The sequence below is a fragment of the Staurois parvus genome, unplaced genomic scaffold, assembly GCF_062004578.1.
Source record: "Staurois parvus isolate SC_StPar_1 unplaced genomic scaffold, SC_StPar_1.0 ptg002054l, whole genome shotgun sequence".
Classification (NCBI taxonomy): Eukaryota; Metazoa; Chordata; class Amphibia; order Anura; family Ranidae; genus Staurois; species Staurois parvus.
This window is the reverse complement of record NW_028319850.1, coordinates 1,648-24,641: the sequence shown is the minus strand read 5'-3', so window position 1 is coordinate 24,641 and position 22,994 is coordinate 1,648. Positions and strand designations below refer to the sequence as shown.

Below are 22,994 nucleotides of genomic sequence, written 5' to 3'. Positions count from 1 at the left end.
TCGCTGCCAGGTCCAGGCCGGCTCCACCCAAATCTGATCATTTGATTGTGGTTGGAGTCTGCCGGGGTCACCTTCCCCCGGATTCTTCCATCCCCCTTCCTGTCCTGGAACTTCTAGAAGCCGACGTCTTACCACCCCGGAACCCACCAAACACTGAAATATCAGTTCTGGGTGGAGGGTAGAGAAGTGAGACTGGCCACTGGTACAGGCTCTGGGCCAGGGGCGGGCTAACCATTCGGACACTCGGGCACTGCCTGAGGGCCCGGGGTCAGTAGGGGGCCCCATGAGATGCTCCTGGTACCTTTCATAGGCTTTTTTGGGAGTGGTTTGAGTGTGGGTGAAGACACAGGGGCCCCATGATTCCTTTTCTGGGGGCCCCATGATCCTCTATTTTCTGGGGGCCCCATGATCCCCTATTTTCCATGGGACCCATGAGTTATCAGTCCGCCCCTGCACTGGGCCCATCATCCTGGACCTGGTGAGCCACCAAGCATGCAGCCAGTGAAGTCTGAACTCCTGTCCTTTATGCTTCTTCCATTATTAGTAGGTGGTGAGGCCAGAGCCCTGGAGTGATTATGAGGGGTTCCCACCATCCCTGTGCTGAGTTCTCGGGTCTGTACGCCCGCTGGGCCCATTATGAGGGGTTCCCGCCATCCCCGTGCCGAGTTCTTGGGCCTGTACCCCCGCTGGGCCCATTATGAGGGGTTCCCGCCATCCCCGTGCCGAGTTCCCGGGCCTGTACCCCCGCCGGGCCCATTATGAGGGGTTCCCGCCATCCCCGTGCCGAGTTCCCGGGCCTGTACCCCCGCCGGGCCCATTATGAGGGGTTCCCGCCACCCCCGTGCCGAGTTCCCGAGCCTGTACGCCCGCCGGGCCCATTATGAGGGGTTCCCGCCACCCCCGTGCCGAGTTCCCGGGCCTGTACGCCCGCCGGGCCCATTATGAGGGGTTCCCGCCACCCCCGTGCCGAGTTCCCGGGCCTGTACGCCCGCCGTGCCCATTATGAGGGGTTCCCGCCACCCCCGTGCCGAGTTCCCGGGCCTGTACGCCCGCCGTGCCCATTATGAGGGGTTCCCACCACCCCCGTGCCGAGTTCCCGGGCCTGTACGCCCGCCGTGCCCATTATGAGGGGTTCCCACCACCCCCGTGCTGAGTTCCCGGGCCTGTACGCCCGCCGTGCCCATTATGAGGGGTTCCCACCACCCAGATGTTTATTTCTTATACAAATATCATTTTTGGGTGGACTGATCATCTCCAGGAATGGGGTTGTCTAGAGACCCGAAATCCCTCATGGAAGCTCCTCAGATCCTACAACTCTTCTTTTATTGGCTTCTCTTCCCGGGGCCCCTGTGTGAGCGGTGACCCCAGGGCTGGGCCCCTGTGTGAGCGGTGACCCCAGGGCTGCCCTGATGAGCCGGGTGACATTTTGGAGAGTCAGCTCCACCATCAGTCAATGATTATCCAGCTCCCTCCATCCATCAGGCCGATGAATCCAGGCTGGACAGTGGCTGGTGGGCGGCTGGAGGAAGAGGCAGCAGATAATGGAGGTCAGGAGGTCCCAGGGGGGTGGACAGGCGCTGATTGAAGAGAGAAGACAATTGTCCTTCAGACACACAGAGAAATGAGTGTACAATATGGGGGCCACACCCGGCCTTTATCTGTATATAATGACCCCCCATCACACTCCGCATTGTGCCGAGATTAAACCATTTCCTGAGCAGAGCTGAACAGCTGGGGGGGGGGGCGCCAACACAACCGCCGCCTAGGACAGCAGAATTAGTAGAGGACATGTCGCTGCTCATCAATAAATGCGCTGCCAACGCACAAAAAATTCACCTTTTTTTTTGTGCGCTGCCATGTTGTATCACATATACTTCACCATGGAACGTTAGTTACCGCCAATCACAAAATTGTCTCAAAAACATTTTCATTAAAAAAAAAAAAAAATTATTATTTAGTCACTAAATTCCAATACCTGACCGATCGATTCCAATCGAACATTAAAAAAAAAATGGATAAAATAAAACGAAAACCAAATTATATACAGGTCCTCTCTATAAGGGGCCAGACCTGATCTTTCACCAAAATATATATATTTTTAAATAATTTATTATGAATTGGGCTAAAATGATAAAAAATAAATATAAATACATCATAAAAATGTTAACACATAAAAAAGTAAAAAAAATTTGAATAGGTAAAAAACATAAATGTATGAAAAAAATTATTTGGCCAGTACCTGAACAATTGATGACAATCACAAAAATGGATTTATACAGTTCCCTATTATAGGGGTCAGACCTGATATTTCACCAAAATATTTGTAATCATGTATTGTGAATTGGGCTAAAAATCTAAAAATATATATATATACATCCTCTATAAAATGAATATAAACTGATAAATACCAGAGATAAAAAACATTAAAGCAAAAGAAAATCCTGTGAGGTGGTAATGACAACTATGTGAGGGGGGGGGGGGACTCACTTCTGGGAGATACTGTATATATATATATATATATATACACTGTATACAGTCCGGGGGAGGGGGGACTCACTTCTGGGGGATACTGTATATATATATATACATTGTATACAGTCCGGGGGAGGGGGGACTCACTTCTGGGGGATACTGTATATATATATATACATTGTATACAGTCCGGGGGAGGGGGGACTCACTTCTGGGAGATACTGTATATATATATATACATTGTATACAGTCCGGGGGAGGGGGGACTCACTTCTGGGGGATACTGTATATATATATACATTGTATACAGTCCGGGGGAGGGGGGGCTCACTTCTGGGGGATACTGTATATATATATATACATTGTATACAGTCCGGGGGAGGGGGGGGACTCACTTCTGGGGGATACTGTATATATATATATATACATTGTATACAGTCCGGGGGAGGGGGGACTCACTTCTGGGGGATACTGTATATATATATATATATATATATATATATATATACATTGTATACAGTCCGGGGGAGGGGGGACTCACTTCTGGGGGATACTATATATATACATTGTATACAGTCCGGGGGAGGGGGGCTCACTTCTGGGGGATACTGTATATATATATACATTGTATACAGTCCGGGGGAGGGGGGGCTCACTTCTGGGGGATACTATATATATACATTGTATACAGTCCGGGGGAGGGGGGGGTTCACTTCTGGGGGATACTGTATATATATATATACATTGTATACAGTCCGGGGGAGGGGGGACTCACTTCTGGGGGATACTGTATATATATATATATATATATACATTGTATACAGTCCGGGGGAGGGGGGGCTCACTTCTGGGGGATACTGTATATATATATACATTGTATACAGTCCGGGGGAGGGGGGGCTCACTTCTGGGGGATACTGTATATATATATATACATTGTATACAGTCCGGGGGAGGGGGGGCTCACTTCTGGGGGATACTGTATATATATATACATTGTATACAGTCCGGGGGAGGGGGGGCTCACTTCTGGGGGATACTGGATATATATATATACACTGTATACAGTCCGGGGGAGGGGGGGCTCACTTCTGGGGGATACTGGATATATATATACATTGTATACAGTCCGGGGGAGGGGGGGCTCACTTCTGGGGGATACTGGATATATATATACATTGTATACAGTCCGGGGGAGGGGGGGGCTCACTTCTGGGAGATACTATATATATATATACATTGTATACAGTCCGGGGGAGGGGGGGGGACTCACTTCTGGGAGATACTGGATATATATATATACATTGTATACAGTCCGGGGGAGGGGGGGACTCACTTCTGGGAGATACTGTATATATATATATACATTGTATACAGTCCGGGGGAGGGGGGCTCACTTCTGGGGGATACTGTATATATATATACATTGTATACAGTCCGGGGGAGGGGGGGCTCACTTCTGGGGGATACTGTATATATATATATATTGTATACAGTCCGGGGGAGGGGGGGACTCACTTCTGGGGGATACTGGATAGGATCACCATGCCAGCCAAGCAATTAGCATTTTAAGAAGCCATGCTCTCTGGGGGTTCCCAGCTCCACCCACTGTGCTATCCAATGCCAGCCAAACACTCAGCCATCTCCAAGCAAATTCAAGCACCTTTTGGTTGCATGACTGGGTAGACCAATGCAACCTACCACCAAGAGCTTCTGACAACACCATGAATCAGTCGGCGTTGGCTGTGGTAGGTTGTCACGGTCTATATATTCGTTTATTGCAATTGAAAATTTCCCCAGTGTTTTGTGTCTCTGCCCCTCCCACAATAGGGAGATTTCCCCGCAGTAGTTTGTGTCTCTGCCCCTCCCACAATGGGGAGATTTCCCCGCAGTAGTTTGTGTCTCTGTCCCTCCCACAATGGGGAGATTTCCCTGCAGTAGTTTGTCACTGCCCTTCCCACAATGTCGACATTTCCGGCAGTAGTTTGTGTCTCTGCCCCTCCCACAATTAATTTCCCCCCAGTAGTTTGTGTCTCTGCCCCTCCCACAATGGGGAGATTTCCCTGCAGTAGTTTGTGTCTCTGCCCCTCCCACAATGGAGAGATTCCCTGCAGTAGGTTGTCTCTGCTCCTCCCACAATGGAGAGATTCCCTGCAGTAGGTTGTCTCTGCCCCTCCCACAATGGAGAGATTCCCTGCAGTAGGTTGTCTCTGCCCCTCCTACAATGGGGAATTTCCCTGCAGTAGGTTGTCTCTGCCCCTCCCACAATGGGGAATTTCCCTGCAGTAGGTTGTCTCTGCCCCTCCCACCAAGCCATAATGAAGCTCTCTCTTGAGTAGTTTGGTGGGAATTCTGGTGGCAATCTTTAAACACTGGTGGGGGAAATGGCCTTCAAGAGCACCTAAACCAGTCACGCTCACGTCCTGGGCCCTGAACAAATATCAAGTGATGCCTCATGTCAATGACGCCATGTGAGGGGTTCCCCCCCCGGAAAGAATTGAGTCTTCCACCATTTTTTATATCAAATAATTTAATATAAAAAGGAAGGAACAGAATGGAATCTTCACAAATGCATATATATAAATATATACATGTACTGTACAATCGTCAGTAACCGCGGTCTTCACAGCTGCTATATAACGAAACCACATGTACGTTCCAGACGGGGCGGCGAGGCGGTTGCATCGGTCGGCGTACACGGCAGAAAGGCACGTACGATAATTCTGTTCCCTGTTCATCGTGTAGAAGGCCTTATACGTTGTGGCCACACACTTTATATTGCAGTGATGTCGGTGACATCATGGAGGACACCAACTGGGCGGCAGAAATCATTATTGGGGCTTTCTCCTGATGCCTGGACTCATGGTCCAAGACCGAAGACTTTGGTGAGCTGTAGGCCAACAATAACAGTCCAGCGGACTCTGTAAGCCAGATTGTCAATCATCTGGTCAGCTGTAGGCCAATGGTAACAGTCCAGTGGTCTCTGTAGGCCAACGATGGTCCATCATTTGGTTGACCAGGCCATTTATAATGCTCACTGTAGGCCGAAGGTCACAACGGAATGGTTAATTGTGGCCCAGCGTCAAGGGTTCAGAAGATGTCTTTGACTCTGCGGTCAAAATGTTGTCACAGAGGGGTTACATTAACTGGTAGTGTATACGGTTCAATGACCAATCGTTGTCTTTAATGGCCACTTGTGGTTCAAGAAACGGAGAGGATGCAAACTCTCATTGCAGTCTCTTGGGTAGTTCTTGGCACGAGCTTGCAGTATAATGGCTGAAGGCACTGAGTTGCAGTTCGGTAATCACGTGAAGAGCAAAGTTGTAATCCAGAAGCCTTTGGAGGCAGCACATCGCAGTCCATCCATCCTTTGAAGGCACTGGGCAACTGTGTGGGCTGGCCTTTGAAGGAAATGGATGACTGTCCGACTGCCTAACTGAGGCAACGGGTGATAGTCTGATGGCCCTTAAAGGCACTGGATAACTGTCCTTTGAAGCCACTGTGTTGCAGTCCAACTGTCCTTGGAGGCACTGGGTAACAGTCCAACTGTCCTTGGAGGCACTGGGTAACAGTCCAACTGTCCTTGGAGGCACTGGGTAACAGTCCAACTGTCCTTGGAGGCACTGGGTAACAGTCCAACTGTCCTTGGAGGCACTGGGTAACAGTCCAACTCTCCTATATAGGCACTAGGAAACTGTCCAACTGGCCTTTGAAGGCAGAGTAACTGTCCAACTGGCCTTTGAAGGCAGAGTAACTGTCCAACTGGCCTTTGAAGGCACTGGGCAACTGTCCAACTGGCCTTTGAAAGCACTGGGTAACTGTCAGTTCCTGGAGGCACTGGGTTACAGTCCAACAGTCTTTTGAAAACCATTAGTAACACGGTGCAGAAACTGGCGGAAGCTTCTCCGGCGGAATGATTTGTTGTAGACTGGATAGGATTTTCTTCTGATGGCCAGCCAGGGTGATGCCCATCCGCAAGAGGTCCCTGGAAGAGAAACAACAGTTATACTCAATATGCATGAGCCCAACCAACCAATTCTCTCTAAATTTGGCCCTACACAACCCCAGCCTACATTCCGTGTAAAGAACTTTCTACTGTTCCCTATGTCCTGTTGGATAACAATGAACCCCCTCGGGTACCTCCTCTACTGCCTTGTTATTACATATTACTGAAACTGAAGTAGTTATTATGAACAAGGTCCTCGATGCTCTTAGCATTTCAGGCTCCCAGTGGGAGGAGTCACAGAATGCCACAGGACCAGCCCATTGAAATGGAAAAGATTTAGTGATTATGGGAATTACCTACAAGGTAAGTGCACGTTATAGAAGAGTAATGTTAGAAGCCCTTTGTAGACTGCAGTTCGCACGGGCACTCTGCCTTCAAAGTTCAAGTGGTTGGCTCTCAGGGCCTTTTATGACTGCATTCTGCGAGTGTAAGGGTGGGCCTATGGGCTGGCATAGATGGATATAAGGATGGCAGTGATAGGAGAGAAAAGAACTCCTCTATCATTGATGAGAGTCAGCTTAATGAGGACACCTCCTGGACTACACGGGGAGAGTCCTTGATGGTAATTAATGAGAGGTCTGGGTGATGCAGGATGTCTTCCAGACAAGACTGACTGCAGATGAGGATGTCCATGAATGAGAAGCAGGTGGGTCGAATGACTCTTGAGTCTGAAGCTTTAGAGTCTGACTCAAGGCTATGGGGGTAACACAGACAGTTCGTATTTCAGACACTGACAAAACATTTCCTTGCTTGGATGACGTACTCTGTGGTGATCTGCCGCACTCGGCTGAAGGTGGTGAATCCGGCGCTCCTGAATCCCTCTTCGTAACGGCCCATCTTGATTGCGTGCAACCACTCGCCAACCGTGGCAAAGGAGGAGTAGTGGGGTGTGCGCTGGTCCAGGAGAGGCTGCTGCGATGACCTGCCGAGGTAAGTGGGGGGGGGGGGGAGAAGAAGATCCACGGTGGTCAGAAATGCTGCAGAAACACAACCGACCCCCCAAATTCCAGGGACAATGTCTATGCTCTGCAAAACAGACCTGATGCACCACAGAGTCACGGCTTTAAGATTTTGATAGGACGATTCCTCAAAGGAGGGCAGTGGTCAGTTTTTAAACAACCAACTCATTCAATTCAGGCGGTCTCTTTGTGTAACAAATCAGTTGGTGAATTTTCCCGAACGCACCAATCAAAATCTTACTGCCTATGGCCAAAAATGTGTTGGTTACTGCAGGTACTCTTGTGAGCCCTCCTCCCAATTGGTAGACTATATGGCAATGGCTTTTTTGGGCTGCTGGTGACATCACCAAACTTCCAACCCTGGAGCAAACCCACCTTCCAACCCTGGAGCAAAGTATCCCACCACTCTACCACACAAAGCTGACTCCCACCGAGAGCCTGATTTCAGCTTGCACATATATTGCATCATTTGGGTAATTTTTTTTTGCCACCTCTGGACTCGCCCTGGAGTTCTATGCTAAGAGGCCCACGGGAAGGCCAGCATGACAAGGAGCCTGCAAGGTGTAATGTTCTTCATGTTCTCCAAGACTTCATGGAGTAATCGATGGCCGTTGGCCCACACTCAATGATCTGTCCAAATCAGTGTGACTGGCAGCCCAGAAAGGCAATCACACCAGATTCGTTTACAAACAAACCTACTGGCTCCAGCACATAGAGAGCCACACTGCCGGCTGAGACCAACAGGCTGCAGCTGTCACACAATACACCGAGCGGGGAAAAAAAAGTTTTCAAAAACATATTTCCAATAAAAATATCAAAGAAATACTTTTAGCAGAGGTCACGCAACTGCTTGATCCCCCGAAGAAGAGGCTGGGGGTGAGGACTGCAGGGGACGTCACATACCCCAGGAGACCTTGTGTTCTTGGGCGGTAGGCAGGGACATGCAAGAGCTGCTGTCACTCAAACTGTAAGGGGCGTGGCTACTGACGTTCTTGGTTCTAGGAGACCTTGCATCTCGGATGTCCAGGAGCTGCTGCCACTCAAAACTGGAGTGAATGTGGCAGGTAATGGCAATGGCCCAAGAGGGTCTTCACATTCCTAGGCTGTAAGTGGGGGTTGGTAGAAGTCGCTTTTGCTCAAAATGGAGGGCGAATGGCAGTTGATGTCAATGGCCCTAGAGGACCTTGGAGGCATGACAGCAATGTCCACAGCTCTAGAAGAACTTGCATTCTCGGAGTGTAAGCAGGGGCGTGCAGGAGCTGCTGTCACTCAAATTGAAGGGGGTGTGGCAGTTACCATCAACGGTCCTAGAGGACTTTTTATTCTCAGGCTGTGGGCGGGAATGTTCAGGAGCTACTGTCATTCAACCTTGGGCATGACAGCTGACAGTAAGGACCCTAGAAGACCTTGTGTTCTCAGGATGTAGATGGAGAAATGCAGGAGCTGACGTTACTTAAACTGCAGGGGATGTGGCAGCTAACATCAGCAGCCCTAAAGAACCTTGCATTCTCAGGGGATGTGCAGGAGCTGCTGTTACTCAGACTGGAGGGGACATGGCAGCTGAAGTCAATGGACCTAGAGGACCTTGCATCCTCATGCTGTAGTTGGAGAATGCAGGAGCTGCTGTCACTCAGACTGGAGGAGGCATGGCAGCTGAAGTCAATGGACCTAGAGGACCTTGCATCCTCATGCTGTAGTTGGAGAATGCAGGAGCTGCTGTCACTCAGACTGGAGGAGGCATGGCAGCTGAAGTCAATGGCCCTAGAGGACCTTGCATCCTCATGCTGTAGTTGGAGAAATTCAGGAGCTGCTGTCACTCAGACTGGAGGAGGCATGGCAGCTGAAGTCAATGGACCTAGAGGACCTTGCATTCTCATGCTGTAGGTGAAGATATGCAGAAGCCGCTGTCACTTTAACTAGGGGGGGCATGGTATCTGAAGTCAATGGACCCAAAGGACCTTGCATCCTCATGCTGTAAGTGGGAATGTGTAGGAGCTGCTGTCACTCAAACTGGAGGGGGCAAGGCAGCTGAAGTCAATGGGCCTAGAGAAGCTTGCATTCTCATGCTGTAGGTGGAGAAATTTAGGAGCTGCTGTTACTCAGACTGGAAGGGGCATGGCAGCTGAAGTCAATGGACCTAGAGGACCTTGCATCCTCATGCTGTAAGTGGGAATGTGTAGGAGCTGCTGTCACTCAGACTGGAGGGGGCATGGCAGCTGAAGTCAATGGGCCTAGAGAACCTTGCATTCTCATGCTGTAGGTATAGAAATTCAGGAGCTGCTGTCACTCAGACTGGAGGGGGCATGGCAGCTGAAGTCAATGGGCCTAGAGAACCTTGCATTCTCATGCTGTAGGTATAGAAATTCAGGAGCTGCTGTCACTCAGACTGGAGGGGGCATGGCAGCTGAAGTCAATGGGCCTAGAGAACCTTGCATTCTCATGCTGTAGGTATAGAAATTCAGGAGCTGCTGTCACTCAGACTGGAGGGGGCATGGCAGCTGAAGTCAATGGACCTAGAGGACCTTGCATCCTCATGCTGTAGTTGGAGAATGCAACCAGTCTGAGTGACAGCAGCTCCTACACATTCCCACTTACAGCATGAGGATGCAAGGTCACTCAGACTGGAGGAGGCATGGCAGCTGAAGTCAATGGACCTAAAGGACCTTGCATCCTCATGCTGTTAGTGGGAATGTGCAGGAGCCACTTTCACTCAGACTGGAGGGGGCATGGCAGCTGAAGTCAATGGCCCTAGAGGACTTTGCATTCTCAGGCTGTAGGCAGGGACATGCAGGAGGCACTGTCACTCAACCATGGGCATGGCAGCTGAGAGCGATGGCCCTAGAAGAAGTACTTAGGCTGTAGGAGCCGCTGTCACTTAACCTGGAGGGGACATGGCAGCTAATGTCAATGGTTCTAGGGGACCTTGCACTCTGGAGCTGTAGGCAGGACCATGCAGGAGCCTCTGCCACCCAAATAGGTGGGTGTGGCTGCTGTAATCCGATTTTAAGACATGACACGTGTCAGAACGGCTTCCCATAATTCCCAAGTCAGAAGAAGTGACGCCCTCCGACCACACTGAGACAGATCTGCTTCCATTCCAGGCGTGGTCAGTCACAAACAGGAAGGGGACATTTGTTAAGGTTTCTGGCAGGATCACCAGCCGGGTTCAGACTTCAGAAGATGAGAATGCAGAGCTTGTTCTGAGATTTCAGAGGGAAGAAAAGTCGCCCCCCAATTTTTTAATAAAAGGGATCATAATGAACTGCGGCTAAAAACAATGAAGATATACTTCACTGTGCGTCTTTGTTACACGAGATGCATTTGATGAAGAATTTCACATTTTCAACATTTAACCTATGAGGGCCCGACGCAGCCGACTTCCTGCACCGTCCCCTTCCTCCGTCCTTCATGCACAGGATAGATCTGTCCGGGCCGGAGCCTGTTAATTAGGAAGCTGAGTGCACAATAATCCCATTATCTCTCCCCGCTACGCCCCGTTCTTTCAATGGCGGCTTCCTCCCTGCTGCATTCTAACCTCTGAACTGCGACCTCAGACCTGGAGAGCAATGCTCCCGCAATCAGTCTCGCTTCCCCCGCTTCGCATAACCCCCTCAGTGCTGCACTCCAGCAAGACCCTACAGAGCCTCCTAGGGAACCACTATTATTAATCTGCGATTTTATCATTTACTTATCCATTGCAACAATGTATCATTCGACGTTCTGGATGTAGCCGAGAAGGGTTAGACAGTCTGCCATGTATTTACTGCTGTCTGTGTCCCCGATGGAGAGATTCACCCTCTATTTGTCCAGGTGTCACAGAAAGGGAAATCCAAACACCAAACAGGAACAGAGGGGAAATCTTCCAATGGGGACACCTGTGAGGGGAGATTTCATCTCACTTCCTGTCGTGTCCCCGGGGAAAGGAAGTGAAGGATGTTCCTCGTGTAACATATAGTATTTCAAAAAATATAAAAGTATTATAGTATGAGTATTATAAAAAGTATAAAGAAGTTTTTTAATTGAAATATAAAATATTACAATAATATAAATGTGTCCAATAATATTTTCATTTATAATAAATATAATTAATTTTCTACAATAATGTATAAATACATCAGTGGTTCATATAATGAACTCGTAGAGTTCTTCCCCCTGAGGTCATCACAGAGGACAAGGGGGCGCTCTTTACGTCTGGAGGAAAAGAAATGTCATCTCCAAACCAGGGGCAGACTGACAACTCATGGGGCCCCCGGGCAGTAGGGGATCATGGGGCCCGTGTCCTCGCCCACATTCAAAAAAGCCTATGAAAGGTACCAGGGGCGTCTCATGGGGCCCCTTACTGACCCCAGGCAGTGCTCGAGTTTCCAAATGGTCAGTCCGCCCCTGCTCCAAACACGGAAAGGTTTCTTCACAGTAAGAGCTGTGAGAATGTGGAATAGACTCCCTCAAGAGTTGGTTGTGGCCAGCTCAGTGGATTGCTGTAGGAAAGTCCTGGATTCTTTCTTGGATACACAGAATATAACTGGATATAACATTTATAGGGAAAGGTGATCCAGGGAATATCCGATTGCCTCTCGGGGGATCAGGAAGGAATCTTTTTCCCTGCAGGAGCAAATTGGATCGTTCTTTGCTGTTTTTTTTTCCTTCCTCTGGATCAACTGTGGGTGTCGGATTATAACTTTTTTTTTTTTTGGTTGAACTGGATGGACTTTTGTTTTTTTTTTCAGCCAGACTAACTATGTAATAATAACTGAAGTATAATCCTTCCATTCAATTTTTAATAATAATTGAATAATATTTTAAATAATTTCATAATATTAAAATATATTATAAAAAAAATGTAAAACATCAAATTCAGTTTAGTTAGAAGCAGGGGCGGACTGACAACTCATGGGGCCCCCGGGCAATAGGGGATCATGGGGCCCCTGTGTCCTTGCCCAAACTCAAAAAAGCCTATAAAAAAGGTACCGGGGCATCTCATGGGGCCCCCTACTGACCCCGGGCCCTCGGGCAGTGCCCGAATTTCCAAATTGCCAGTCCTCCCCTGGTTAGAAGGGACATTTTTATTTGTGATCTTTCTTCGCTCCCATTAGCATTCCCTATGCAGCTGTCTGGTGACTCTCATTTTCTGAGCCTGCAGTTATTTTTCTAGGCACCACAAAGCTCCTGATGTTTACCTGATATCTATTTGTTGCAGCCGGAACCCCCCACCCCTACCTCAACCCCAGTTTTTTGGGGTCTGGAAACCATGTTTTGTCATCGTTCTTGTCATAGATAACAGGACAGGTCTTTAAAGGGGACCTGTCACACATACACAACAATGCCTGCAATAATAGGCCACAGCCTAGGAATTCACTAGAGACCCGTGATCACAATAAACATGGCTCATTTTAGTGACCCAAGTCAAGGCCGTATGTATGGGTGACAGGTACTCTTTGTCTTTCATGGTTGAACCCTTAACTTGACGCTTGGCGTCCAGGCACCCACTTACCCCGGCTGTTCCCTGGCGGTGATTTTCAGACTGGCGGGGTTGCGGATGAGCTTGTCCAGGGCGCTGACGATTTCCGAGAAGCGGGGGCGGGCAGCCCTGTCCCTTTGCCAGCAGTCCAGCATGAGCTGATGCAACGCAGAGGGGCAGTCGGGGGGCGCCGGGAGCCGGTAGTCCTGCTCTATGGCATTGATCACCTAGAGGGATAGACACGTGATTAGTAAGTGGGACCTCGGGAGGGCGAGGTGACTCTACGAAGAGGAGAGAACTCACGTCTTGGTTGGACATGTCCCAGTATGGCCGCTCTCCGAAGGACATGACCTCCCACATGACGATGCCGTAGCCCCAGACGTCACTGGCGGAGGTAAACTTGCGGAAGGCGATGGCTTCTGGCGCTGTCCAGCGAATCGGTATTTTGCCGCCCTGAGAAGAGACAGATGCAGGTTGCTCAATGAACCTTTGCTTTGTACTCCTTTCCTTCTACATATAATGGGGCCCCAGGACAGTCTATCTGACAGGGCCCCACCGACAGGCAGACCCCTGCCAAGCTCGGGCCCCCTGCTGTCCCCAACAAAGAAACATGGCAATGCAAACTATCTGCATGATGTCATTTGTCTCCAGAATGTGATATCTTAGCTATAGGTGGAGTCCGGTGTGCTGACCCCTCATGGACTTTCTTTTATATTGTGAGGACTTCAAAGGCAAAGTGCCCTTGTTGTAGTTTCTGGGCACAGCGGGTGTACAGACCCGGGAACTCAGCACAGGGATGGTGGGAACCCCTCATAATGGGCACAGTGGGTGTACAGACCCGGGAACTCAGCACAGGGATGGTGGGAACCCCTCATAATAGGCACAGCAGGGGTACAGACTCGGGAACTCAGCACAGGGATGGTGGGAACCCTTTATAATGGGCACAGCAATTGTACATACCCGGGAACTCAGCACAGGGATGGAGGGAACCCCTCATACTGGGCACAGCGGGTGTACAGACCCAGGAACTCAGCACAGGGATGGTGGGAACCCCTCATAATGGACACAGCAGGTGTACAGACTCAAGAGCTTACCACAGGGACCTCCCTAACATAGTTTCAAGAAGACAGAGGAAGAGACTGTCAGGAGGTTAACTCTCCAACAAGAGATGGTGGTTCCCTCATTTTGGTTGTAGTTCCCCAAACCTTTTCAAAGCCACTACCTACCAGACAGGACGTATATGTTGGGTCAGTGGATCCTTCCTGCAGGAACCTGGACAAGCCGAAATCGGACACTTTGCACACCAGGTTGCTGTTCACCAGAATGTTCCGTGCCGCCAGGTCTCGGTGGACGTAATTCATCTCTGCTAGGTAACGCATGCCAGAAGCGATCCCACGCAACATCCCGACCAATTGGATAGGCGTGAACTGCCCGTCGTTCGCCTGTCAGGGCCAAGACAACAAACGCAAAATTGAAACGTACAATACCGCTGCCACTATGACCACACAATTGTCTATCACAACTTCCTCTGCCAAACCGTTACTCATCACGTCTTTCTCTTTTACCCCTTCTTATTCATCCCTTCACTCCATTTTCCATCATCCTTTCCACCATCACCTCTCAATCACCCTCCATCATCACACTATTTTCCACCACCCCTTCCTCCATCAGGACACTATTGTGTACCACCCCTTCCTCCATCGCACAACTGCCCATCACACAATCATTCATCACATTTCCACCTTTGCCGTTTTCTCAATCACCCCTTTAACCGTGACCCCATTCTCCATCACCTTTTCCACCGCAGCCCATCAACCCTTTCCTCCGTCACACAATTGTCCATCAACCTTTACTCCATCAATCCTTCCTTCATCATGCCTTCCGACATCACCCCTTCCCTTCATCACACAATTGTCCATCAACCCTATTCTTCCATCACTCTTCTTCCATCATCCCATTATTCATTACCATTCCAACATCGACCACCCAAAATCACCTTTCCTCCATCAGCACACAATCACCCATCATAGCTTCCTCCATCACACAAAGCTTCCTCCATCACATTTTCCACTGTTCAGCTGCCACACAACTGTCTATCACCCTTTCCTCCATCACACAACTGTACGTCAACCCTTACTACATCAAATCCTTCTTCCATAATGCCTTCCAACATCACCCCTACTTCCATCACACCATTGTCCAGCATCCCTTTCTTCCTTCCCCTTATCTTCATCAATGTTTCCTTCCATCACCCTTTCCAACATCACACCTTCCTCCATCACTCCTTCCACTATCACCCTTCCTCCATAACACCATTATTCATCACCAGCTCAAACACCGACCACCTACCATCGACAATCCCTCCATCATACCATTATCTCCATCACCACTTCCATCATCAACCACTTACCATCAACAATCCCTCCATCATACCATTATCTCCATCACCATTTTCATCATCAACCACTTACCATCACCAATCCCTCCATCATACCATTATCTCCATCACCACTTCCAACATCAACCACCTACCATCACCCCTTCCTCCATCATACCATTATCTCCATCACCACTTCCAACATCGACCACCTACCATCACCAATGCCTCCATCATACCATTATCTCCATCACCACTTCCAACATCGACCGCCTACCATCACCAATCCCTCCATCATACCATTATCTCCATCACCACTTCCATCATCAACCACTTACCATCACCAATCCCTCCATCATACCATTATCTCCATCACCACTTCCATCATCGACCACTTACCATTACCCCTTCCTCCATTATGCCATTATCTCCATCACCACTTCCAACATCGACCACCTACCATCAGTCCTTCCTCCATTATGCCATTATCTCCATCACCACTTCCAACATCAACCACCTACCATCACCCCTTCCTCCATTATGCCATTATCTCCATCACTACTTCCAACATCGACCACCTACCATCACCCCTTCCTCCATTATACCATTATCTCCATCACCACTTCCAACATCAACCACTTACCATCACCAATCCCTCCATCATACCATTATCTCCATCACCACTTCCAACATCGACCACCTACCATCACCCCTTCCTCCATTATACCATTATCTCCATCACCACTTCCAACATCGACCACCTACCATCACCCCTTCCTCCATTGTGCCATTATCTCCATCAACACTTCCAACATCGACCACCTACCATCACCCCTTCCTCCATTATGCCATTGTTCATCATCCCTTTTTTCATCCCCATTACCTTCAATCTCTCCTTCCATCACCATTTCCAGCATCACACCTTCTATCATCACACCATTATCCATCATCTCTTCCAGCCCACCATGACCCCTTCCTCCATCATCTCTTCCACTATCAAACCATACCATTATACAGTGGTTCTCTATCCCACTTGTCATTCAGAGATATACTCTAATACACTTCTAATGTTATCATATGAATTCATGTTTCTCTCTAGAATGTGTTTTTTATACAAAAAACAGTCTTGCAAGACGCCAATTCCACAAATAGTCATCAGCTCTGGATGTGGAAGTTTTCTTACCCTAAGGAAGGAGTCCAGGGCACCATTCTCCATGTATTCAGTGATAATCATGACAGGGCAGTTGTTGGTTATGACCCCCTCAAGGTGGATGATATTAGGATGGTGAAACTGCCCCATGATGCTGGCCTCGCTCAGAAACTCCCGCCGCTGACGTTCTGTGTATCCGCCCTTTAGCGTTTTGATAGCCACATAGTTTTCTTTTTTCCCGGGAACTTTCAGACGGCCGCGACACACTTCCCCAAACTCACCTGCCAGAGAGGAAAGGTTATTAGAAATACAACAAGATTGACTGTTACTAGACAACCAACGAACACCCACAAATACTGAACGTATGTTCTTTAGATATTTAGGTATTAGTGGCGACAGGGTCGATATGAAGAAACCTAATTAAATTGCTCCCACTATCTCTCTACAACTTCAATTTTTTTTCTAGTTTTTCTTTCTCAGAAATCATAATCCATCATAATTCAAGGACCAACCTCCACCACCCCCATCTCTGGTACTCACCAGCTCCAATTACCTAGAATGTATCTTCTGTGCTGTAATACTGTAATATAGATTCATGGCTCTGCTCCTTCACATGTTCACCCATCTCCTACATATTCTCCATCATAGCCTTCTCTTTGGTATTTACACTACCCACTTGACCTACAATGACCTGACTCTGCCCTATTTGATCTCTCAAGAAAAAACATCCATCATACTTCAAGGAACAAACTCTACCATCCCTATCTTTGGTACTCACCAGCTCCGATTATCTGGAATGTGTCTTCTGTACGCACCCTATAGATTCATGGCCCTGCTCCCTCACACGTTCGCCCATCTCCTACAAATTCCCCACCACAACCTTTTCTTTGGTATTTACACTTCCCACTTAACCTACAATGACCTAACTTTGCCTAATTTAATCGCTCAACAAAAAACATCCATCATAATCAATGGAACAACCTCTACCATTTCCATCTTTGGTACTCACCAGCTCCGATAACATAGAATGTGTCTTCAGTACACACCACATAAGATTCACAGCCCTGCTCTTTCCTACCTTCACCCATCTCCTACACAAGCTTCTCCTTGGTCATTCACTCTTCCTATTTAACCTTTGATGCTCTAATAGTGCCCAACTTAAGTCCAAGAAGCCTCCACCATAACTCAAAAAACAACCTCCATATCCCCAATCTTTGGTCCTCACCAGCTCCGATGACCTAGAACGTGACTTCTGTACACCTAATTGATTCATAGCCCTGCTCCTTCACACGTTCACCCATCCCCTACATATTCTCTACCACAACCTTCTCTTTGGTTAGTCACACTTCCCACTTAACCTACAATGGTGTAACTCTGCTCATTTTATTCTGTCAACAAAAAAAACATCCATCATATTAAAAAGGAACAATCTCTACCATTCCCATCTTTGATACTCAACAGCTCCGACGACACAGAATGTGAATTCTACTACATAGATTCATGGCCCTGTTCCTTCCTACATTCACCCATCTCCTACACAGCCTTCTCTTTGGTCATATACACTTCCTATTTAACCTTTGATGTTCTAATTGTGCCCAGTAGAATCCCTCACAACTGAAGAAACAACCTCCACCATCCCCAGTCTTCGGTCCTCACCAGCTCTGATGACCTAGACCTGTCTTCTGTGCACATCATTTACACTTCCTAGTTACCCTTTGATGCCCTAATTGCTCCCAGTTTAATCCCCCACCAAAAAACATCCACCGTAACTCAAGAAACAACCTCCACCATCCCCAGTCTTTGGTCCTCACCAGCTCTGATAACCTAGAACGTGTCTTCTGTACACACCATTTACACTTCCTAGTTACCCTTTGATGCCCTAATTGCTCCCAGTTTAATCCCCCACCAAAAAACATCCACCGTAACTCAAGAAACAACCTCCACCATCCCCAGTCTTTGGTCCTCACCAGCTCTGATGACCTAGAACGTGTCTTCTGTACACACCATTTACACTTCCTAGTTACCCTTTGATGCCCTAATTGCTCCCAGTTTAATCCCCCACCAAAAAACATCCACCATAACTCAAGAAACAACCTCCACCATCCCCAGTCTGGTCCTCACCAGCTCTGATAACCTAGAACGTGTCTTCTGTACACACCATTTACACTTCCTAGTTACCCTTTGATGCCCTAATCCCCCACCAAAAAACATCCACCGTAACTCAAGAAACAACCTCCACCATCCCCAGTCTGGTCCTCACCAGCTCTGATAACCTAGAACGTGTCTTCTGTACACACCATTTACACTTCCTAGTTAGCCTTTGATGCCCTAATTGCTCCCAGTTTAATCCCCCACCAAAAAACATCCACCATAACTCAAGAAACAACCTCCACCATCCTCCAATATTTGATCCTCACCAGCTCCAATAACCTCCTCAATTTTCACGTAGGAGACGTCGATCTCCTTGGCGAATTCCCTCACAGCCTCGTTGGGGTCTTCGTAGGTGAAGGGATCGATGTACAACTTTGTGCCTGAAACAGAATAAACCATGAATAAGGAGTACAAAAAAACAAGAAGGGCAACTTCAACTTTACATAAGCCCTATTGGGTCATATATTTAGTAGGGCCGAAAGACTTTACGGTTTGACTCCCATCTGTATCTTTAAAGAAAAACATAGGCTGTTTGAGTATGTCATTTCCATATAATTGGGAGTTAAAAAGGCATAGATGAAGACACAGCCGAAAAACACATGAACCCAATGTCCGCTTTAGAAGATACAGCTGCTCAATAACAACACACTACAAAATAGCCAATCACATGGTTGCAAATTAAAGCATAAAGGCAATGCTAACATGCTGAGGACATTCAGCTTCTGTCTTGCCAACATCAGAATGGATCCAGGGCTGATCTAAGCGGCTTTGAGCATGTGACAACTGGTGGCACCAGATGTTGTGGTTGTAGCATCTCAGAGCCGGCTGCAGTTAATGGGGAGGTCAGAGGAGATAAGGTGTTTAATGTTTGCTGTTACAACCCGATATAATTATTGTTTCATAGACTTCTGGGAATCACACTGGTTGGACCAAATATGGATTCCATGTTCCCTGAAGGAATATGTAACTGAAGCTTTCGATATACTGTATTAGTTGTTTGTTTCAACTTACTGTGTCCTATGAGGTACTGGCCCGGTTTGTCGCAGTACTCCGGCTCTTTGTGGCTTCCATGTTTCCTGTACACAAAGAGAGATGGCAAAGGTTGGAAATCGATTATTTATGGCAATGAAAAGGTTTGTTGTACTTGCAAGAGCTATTCAGAAAGTGGGTGAGGCGACTTCACCCCTGAGGTCTGCACTCCAAATTCCTCACACATGTGATGGAAGAGAGGAATACATTTTGGGAGCACTTACCTTACACACACTACCGCAATGATGATAACCACGATCACCAGGATTGCCCCCACACCGGCCGTCCCAGCAATCAGTTCCACCTGAGGCTGAGGTTTTGCTGGGTCTGAAACAAGATTCAATGTGTCAGCCATAATGTTACAGGGAACACAGAGTGAAGTAAACAGTGAAGGGACACTGGGGCTAGACCATCTCACGGTGGCTATCAATGGTGCTATCTGAGGCATACACTGCCCCTTCCCCTGCACTCACCCTGTGAAAGTGTCCGGAAGAGGGCATCTCCGCTAAACGCCCCATAACCGGCTTCCGTCCTCGCCCGCACTTGTACCACATATACCGTCCCTGTGCGGAGTCCTACCAGGCGTGCCTCGCTGCCAGGGGTCTTCAGAAACATGATGAGGGGTTTTTCCTGATCCTGAGGAACAGAGAAGGAGATTATTAATGCCATGAAATATGGGTCCTCATGAGGAAAGACAGGTCCTCCTGAAGAAAAGACATGTCATCCTAAGGAAAGACAGAGTGTCCTAAGAAAATACAGGGCATCCTAAGGAAAGAGAAAAGACAGATCCTTTTGAGGCCGTCTTAAGAGATGAGAGGTCCTCTTAAGGAAAATCAGGTCCTTCTCAGAAAAGACAGGCCTTTGTGAAAAAAGATAGGTCTTCTTATGGAAAGACAGGTCCTCTTTAGAAAAGACAAGTCCTCCTAAGAGGAGACAGGTCCACGTATGAAAAATAGGTCCTCCTAGGAAAAGATAGGTCCTCCTAGGAAAAGATGGGTCTTCCTGAGAAAAGACGGGTCTTCCTAACAAAACACAGGTCCTCCTAAAAGGAGACAGTTCCCCCTAAGAAGAAATAGGTCCTGCTAGGAAAAGATAGGTCCTTCTAGGAAAAGATAGGCCCTCCTAGGAAAAGATAGGTCTTCCTGAGAAAAGATGGGTCTTCCTGAGAAAAGATGGGTCCTCTTAAGAGGAGACAGGTCCACCTAAGAAGAAATAGGTTCTCCTAGGAAAAGATAGGTCCTCCTAGGAAGAGATAGATCCTCCTAGGAAGAGATGGGTCTTCCTGAGAAAAGACAAATCTTCCTAACAAAAGACAGGTCCTCCTAAGAGATGACAGGTCCACCTACGAAGAGATAGGTCTTCCTGAGAAAAGAGAAATCTTCCTAACAAAAGACAGGTTTTCCTAAGAGGAGACAGGTCCACCTAAGAAGAAATAGGCCCACCTAAGAAGAGATAGGTCCTCCTAGGAAGAGATAGGTCCTCCCAGGAAAAGATAGGTCTTCCTGAGAAAAGACAAATTTTCCTAACAAAAGACAGGTCCTCCTAAGAAGACAGGTCCTCCTAAGAAAAGACAGGTCCTCCTAAGAAAAGACAGGTCCTCCTAAGAAAAGACAGGTCCTCCAAACAAGAGATAGGTCTTCCTGAGAAAAGCGAAGACCTTGAGAAAAGACAGGTCTTCCTATGAAAAGACAAGTTCTCCTGAGAAAAGACAAATCTTCCTAAGAAAAAACAGGTCCTCCTAAGAAGAGATAGATCCTCTTGAGGAGAGACATGACTTCATGAGAAAAGATAGACGACAAGGTCAACTGAGGTTTTCAGCAGTTTTGCTTCAAAAAGAAGGCAATAAACCCTCCCCATTGGGGCAACGGTGTAAAGTCATTCACCCCCATATTAAAGAACATCTAAACCCAAAGGACATAAATGTAGCATTCTGCACCTTTTCATAGTACTTGACTTCGTAATCCAGAATGTTCCCCCGATTTGGTGACTGTGGAGGGAGCGGAGGGGTCCACCGCAGAGTCAGAGAAGACTCAGACACGGTAATCTGCTGGATCCCGTTCACAGGGAGGGGCACTGCAAGACAGAAGGAGAAGGGTTAGATCTGTAGTACTGCTTCCCAAACGTACAACTCACAGCAGGTCAAGTGACTCACAGTCGCGGTCGGTGGTGACGTTTAGCTCCTCCCCTGAGGCTGCCGATCCGCTGCGATCCGATACGCCATTCAACGCCAGGACCCGGAAGGTGTAGGCAACTCGGGGGCGGAGCCCTGACACTCGGATCCTGCGTTCCATCAACTTCTGCGGGCGGGGGAAGAAGGACAAGCGGGTACAAGGGATGCAGGTGACACCGCTGGCGCACTCTGAGCACTGCACCTCGTAATACAAGTCCAACCGGCCACCAGCGTCAAGGGGCTCGCTCCAGTCCAGATCTACGGTAGAGCCATTCACATGCGGCACAATACTCCGAGGAGCCGAGGGCGGAGCTAAGAGCAGAGAAAAAGAATTAAAATGAAACAATACTTGCTAGCTTTTATTTTCTGATTATTATAGTAATAAAATGACCATCGATCATATATAGGGCTCTAGTAGCAGTATAGGGATTATCACAACTTAGTAACTTACTGGTGCAGGGGGAATTGACGGGGTCCCCAGGGGCCCGGAAATACCCTGGTTTGCAGTTGCACATGGTGGCACCGGAGGTCGTTGACTGACTGTGCGCCGGACAGGACTGGCATAACGTCTCTCCAGTGGTGGGTTTAAAAGTTCCCGGGGGACAAACTGCAAAGAGGAAAAGGGTCAGATTAGATTGTGAGCTCCGGAGTCGAGGGAATAGACAGTGCGGTTGCCCCACTGCCATTGCCCCACTAACAGAGCGATTATTCTTAGGTTCGATTCTCGAACGAAAAATCGTTCAGAAATCGACCCATGTATAGCCGGCCTAAGAAGTTAAAGAGCTCGGGGTTAACAAGCATTCTGTGTCAGCCTGGCAACTGAGGGGTTAAAGAGCAACAGGTAAAAGATGAGGGTAGGTCTGGTCACCGAAGTGTTAATGAGCTGCAGTTGAGGGTAAACAAGAGGCAGCGTGTGTCAGTCCAGCAGATGAGAGGTTAACAAAGCAGCAGTTAATCAGCAAAAGAGATTAACGAGCAGCCCCTGAGGGGTAATGAGGCCAATATGCCCTGGTCTGGCAATTGAGGGGTTAAAAGGAGCATATTGTCAGGTCATTAATGAGCAGTGTGTCTCAATCCAGCAGCTGGGGGGTTAACGAGTGTCATTAGTCAGTTAAGGGATTCATGAGTGGCAGACCGGTCTGGCAGTTGAGGGGTTAAAAAGCGGCCGGTATGGGTCAGTCCAGCACCTGAGGGGTTAATGAGCTGCAGTTAGCCAGATAAG

The 22,994-nt window shown here is 48.2% G+C and overlaps 1 protein-coding gene across 2 annotated transcripts; it reads right to left on the bottom strand.

The window, feature by feature from the left end:
- Nucleotides 1-4,969: 4,969 nt before the first annotated feature.
- Nucleotides 4,970-22,473, bottom strand: LOC149432912 (ephrin type-B receptor 4-like). Of its 2 annotated transcripts, XM_089664815.1 has the most exons (13): nucleotides 22,224-22,473; nucleotides 21,755-22,084; nucleotides 21,539-21,675; nucleotides 20,076-20,238; nucleotides 19,827-19,929; nucleotides 19,585-19,649; nucleotides 18,840-18,953; nucleotides 16,456-16,703; nucleotides 14,122-14,337; nucleotides 13,199-13,348; nucleotides 12,929-13,122; nucleotides 7,242-7,400; nucleotides 4,970-6,457 (listed from the first exon to the last, which is right to left on the bottom strand). In XM_089664815.1, exons 1-13 carry the CDS (start codon nucleotides 22,456-22,458, stop codon nucleotides 6,343-6,345), a joined length of 2,229 nt encoding a protein of 742 aa, XP_089520941.1. In that variant the 5' UTR covers nucleotides 22,459-22,473; the 3' UTR covers nucleotides 4,970-6,342. The 2 variants fall into 2 exon arrangements, with proteins under 2 accessions (XP_089520941.1, XP_089520942.1); XM_089664816.1 differs by lacking the exon at nucleotides 7,242-7,400.
- Nucleotides 22,474-22,994: the final 521 nt, after the last annotated feature.